Source organism: Pipistrellus hanaki (genome assembly GCF_964339955.1).
Source record: "Pipistrellus hanaki genome assembly, chromosome: 6".
NCBI classification, from domain to species: Eukaryota; Metazoa; Chordata; class Mammalia; order Chiroptera; family Vespertilionidae; genus Pipistrellus; species Pipistrellus hanaki.
Genome location: NC_140508.1, coordinates 10,288,085 through 10,292,705, shown reverse-complemented (window position 1 = coordinate 10,292,705; position 4,621 = coordinate 10,288,085). Strand labels below are relative to the sequence as shown.

Here is a 4,621-nt window from a genome sequence, read left to right as displayed (position 1 = left end):
TCCAAATTCATTTTACAGGCCTTCTGTAATAAAATAAAAAAAAAAAACACCCAAAAAGCAGGTGAACCAAATACTAAACCAAGCAATGTTCCAGTATTTCATGTTATTTCAAAATATCTAGATATTCAATAACTCTCATTAAATCTAAGTTAGAAAGAAATAGTTGAAATAAGCTAAAATGATTTGTGCAGATGCGTAAGGTATTTTTTTCTATTGGGATAAGACATATCTTCCAGAGACAAATGGCCTACATAAGAGGTCTTGGTGAACTCAGGTATTTCCACTTCAAAGGTTCTGGGACTTCGGTTGCATAAAACCAATCATCTACAAGCCTATTAAATGACTAGAGATTTCCATGAAGATGCAGGACTCCAAGGGCATCCTGAGGTCCAAAGAGATTATGCTGCCTCCCAGTGAACCAGTGGAGACTGACCTGGTGCTGACCTTCTCCCTGCAGTACTCCCACTTCCTCAAGGGAGAAGGCAACAAGCTCCAGATCATTCTGGAGCAAAGGAAGTGCTATAAGAACAGGATCGTCCTGAGCTACAAGACACTGGCCATGGGTGCCATCCTCATGGCTGAGGTCATGAAGAGAAACTCCAAGTGCGGCCAGATGCTGAGCCTCTACAGCACCGTCAAGGAGTCCTCCACCAAGGTGGCTGAAGTCTGGATCTCCTCCCTGTCCAGTCAGCCCATCAAACATGAGGAAAGTACCATGCGGGCCAGGCCGAAGGCCAAGTCCACAGGTAACTACACTCAGAGCCCCTTGTCTGAGCTGGAGGCCAGCTGCAGTAGAAAGCACAGACAAGACCTGCACAAGGATGACTTTGGGAAGGGGAAGCCAAAGAAGCAGCGGCAGTCCATAGGAGGAATGGACTTGAAGCGAAAAGTCCTGACGCTGTGTCACAAGTCCAAACTGTCAGAGAGGCACCATCGGTCTGACATGGAGGATGATGAGAGCGTCCTCAGCATCCCTAGGCCCAAGCTCAGGCCATATTTTGAAGACATGTCAGACTCCAGCTTGCAGTTGGAGATGTGGGGCGGCCATAATGACAGAAGCGAAATGGAGCCTCTGAGTCTGGCCCACATGCCAGAGAATGCATGGGCCATGGGAGGCAAGCAGCCAAGTGAGAGTGACAATGAATTTGATGCCTACAGCACACCCACCAGCCAGGTGGAGAAGATCCGAATGTGCTCCATGTCCAGGCCACCCATCGACTACGAGGACAGCACCAGGCAAACCAGTGCCAAGGCTGAATCCTCAGACAGCTCATCTGAATGCAAGTGTGAAACCTGCTTCTCAGAGCTGGAGGGCAGCTCCAATGATTCCCACAGGCAGGAACAGGAGGAGCATGACTTCAAGGAAAAGAATCTGGGAGTCACAGGGAGGACCATGACCATGCAACAGAACTACCACGAGAAAGTCCTGTTATGGCTGCACACAGTCCAATTGTGGGAGGAGGCCCTGGACCCTGAGCAGGATCATGGGGAGCATGTCCTGGAAGTGGAAGAGGACCTGGACCTCCTGCATGACATGCTGGAGAACCCCAGTGACAGTGGCCCAGACATTGAGGACGATGACAGAGTCCTCAGCACCCCCACACCTCAGCTCAGGCCATACTTCCAAGGCCTGTCTAATGGCTCGGACATGAAGGACAATCACAGTATCCTCAGCAGCCCCAATCCCAAGCTCAGGCCATGCATCGAGGGCCTGTCAGACTCCAGCTTGCAGATGGAGATGTGGGGCTCCCACAGTGCCAGGATCCAAAAGGAGTCTCTGAGTCTGGCCCAGGTGCCTGAGAACATGTGCACCCCTGGAGGCAAGCAGCCAAGCCATAGCGACTCAAAATTGGTGGCCTATAGTACATGCACCACTAAGGTGGACAAGATGCAGATGGCCTCCCTGTGCAGCCGGCCCATCGATCATGAGGCCAGGGCCAGGCAGGCCAACACCATGGTCCAGACCTCACCTAATGACTCTGCTGGCCTGTCTGACAGCTTCTTTCAGCAGGCGGCCAGCTACAGTGCGGCCCACAGGCAGTCCCAGGAGGACAACTTTGAGGAAGGGAACCTGATAGTAAGAAGGAGGTGCACCACCTTGCAACAGAATTACCACCAGGAAGCCGTGGCATCTATGCTCATGGCCCAAGTGTCAGAGAAGGTCGTGTCCTCAGAACAGACCCTTGTGAGGTATGTTCCCAAAGTGGAGAAGGCCCTGGTCCGTCACCATGACATCGTGGAGAGCTCAAGTGAGAGTAGCCTAGACACAGAGGACTATATCAGCGTCCCCAGCACCCCAAAGCCCAAGCTCAGGAGATACTTTGACAGCATGTCAAATGATAGCGACTCTGACTCAATGGCCCAAAGAATTTGCTCCCCTGGGATGCAGTTGGCACAGCTGGAGGACAGCCGGGAGGCAGCATCCTCTGCCAGGGGTTGGTTCACCAGGAAGCTGCCATCCATAGTGCGCTTCACCAAGTCTCTAGTCATTCCCTCCAGCAGGTCCAAGAGGAAGCAGGCTGGCCACCAGAGCTGCAACACATCCCTGAATGAGTGGTTCAACAGACAGGATGACGAGGATCCAGAACCACAGAGCCAGCGGCAGATCCCCAGCAAGCCCGTACGTGACCAGCTAAATGTCATCCTCATTTGCCCAGACAAGCTGCCTGAGAACATCATTCTGGTCAACACTTCAGACTGGCAGGGCCAGTTACTTTCGGACATCCTTCAGGGGCAAACGCTGCCCGTGGTGTGCACTTGTTCCACAGATGACGTCCAGGAGGTCTTCAGCATCATCGTGTCCTGGATGCAGAGGTACTGCGACTGCACTTCCCAGGCCCTGACACCTGTGAAGATCGCGGTGGCAGGGGCACAGCCCTACTTCAACGCTGTGCTGCGGGTCTTTGTGGAGCTGCTTTCCCACCAGCCAGCCCAGTGGCTGGACTACCTGCGCTTCCTGGTCATCCCACTGGGTTTCCACACCTTGGCCAGCTACCTGGGCTCCATGGATTGCCGCTACGACAACTTCTTCCAGGACCTGTACTGGTGGGACATGTTCAACAACCTGGAGTCTCTGAACATCTTGCAGGACACACAGGACGTTGTGTCAAGAATCACAGAGTACGTCACTGGGGCCAACTGTGTCTACCTGCTGCCCATCGCAGTGGCCGTGCTCATGTCTAAGCAGCAGCGTCCCGATGAGACGTCCTCAAAGAAGTTCATCCCCTTTGTGGGGGCAGTGAAGGTTGGAAGAGCGGAACCATCTTCAGCCATGTCAGCAGACTCGGATGATGCGGGCCCTTCCCGCTCCAGCGAGCTTCTGTCCCCTGCCAGCAAGGCCTCATCCAACACACTTTCCCCCCCATCAATGAGTGGGGGCCTGTCCTCCCCCAGCCAGAGTGTCCATGCAGACATGATGCAGCTGCAGGTGGATTACTGGACGGCAGCCCAGTCAATTGACACAAAGAGAGTTGTGGAGAAGAAAGACGTGCTTGCCGCCGAAAGCACACTCAAATGCTTCTTCCAGTCTGTCCAGGTCAGCAGGCTGCCCAGTGGTGGTCAGGCCACAGCAACAACCACCATGTCCATCCATGACAGTGGTCACCAAGCAGAAGACAAAGAAGGCGCCCAAGAAAGCCAAGGACGAGGAAGTGGAGTCCACAAGCCAGTGCATCCATGGCATCCATCGCCTGGTTTGCAAGGCCAAGCACCAGCAGAACATGCTGCCGGTCATCATTGATGATGTGGAGTGGAACGACGTGACATTCCTCCAGCTGGCAGCCCAGTGGTCCTCCCAGGTCAAGCACTTCCCCATCTGCATCTTCGGACACTCCAGTTCCATCTTCTAGCCCGCCCCCTCTCCCTGCCCTTCACCCTGCCTTGACTTGCCCAGAAGCTGCTTTTCTGTAAACAGTTCAGTTTACAGAAACACAAAGAGAAACCATTTGGGGTTTCAAATGCACTCACAGCCTGGAACCTAAGGGGGTTGCCCCTCACTTGGAGCTCCTCAGGACTCTGTTCAATAACCAGGACGCTCTGGCAGGTGGGATCCAGAGGGCAGTGTTGATCTGGAGAATTGTGGGAGATGTGTTTTGGCCTCAGGATGCCCAACATTCCCAGCGAGAAGGTTCTGGCCTTGAAGTCCTGCCCTTCCTAGAAGTCAGGACTCTACTTCCCTGGGAGCCAGCTCCAGCCTTTATCCAGCCTCAGAGCCGGGTGGCAAGAGGTCAAGGGCTGGTCTCTGATTTTGGGCATCTGAGCAGAACATGGAGGCCAGTCAGCCAAACCTTAGAAGCCAGCTGCCAACTAGATAACTGGCCCCAGCACTACATACTCGGGGTTCCCAATGAAGTTCAGCCTTACAAGGAGAAAAAATGGTCGAATTTCTGAGCAAGGAACCCACTGTCCTTCCTGTCTGTTACTATAGAATGTCTGCTACCACCCAACAGCTGTGGGACCAATTATTTACCAGGTGAGCCCCTCTCCTGCAGAGCACATGGTCACCAGGCCACCTGTTGGCTGTTTGCCTGCAGGTCCCTACACTCTCTGAGTGTTTGTTGCTCTGAACCCTCAGTGAACCTGGGAGCCAGCTCATAGGGTTATTGTTGGGACTGGCTGGGGT

General features: G+C 53.5%; 1 protein-coding gene across 1 annotated transcript; it reads left to right on the top strand.

Annotated features, from left to right (window-relative positions):
• Positions 1–361: 361 nt before the first annotated feature.
• On the top strand, positions 362–3,869 carry LOC311624782 (phosphofurin acidic cluster sorting protein 2-like; the record flags this gene model as incomplete). The annotated part of the gene is given in 2 exon segments (XM_084888399.1): positions 362–3,586; positions 3,588–3,869. Coding segments are annotated over 2 exon segments (3,486 nt in total). The 3' UTR covers positions 3,849–3,869.
• Between the last annotated feature and the right edge of the window lie 752 nt (positions 3,870–4,621).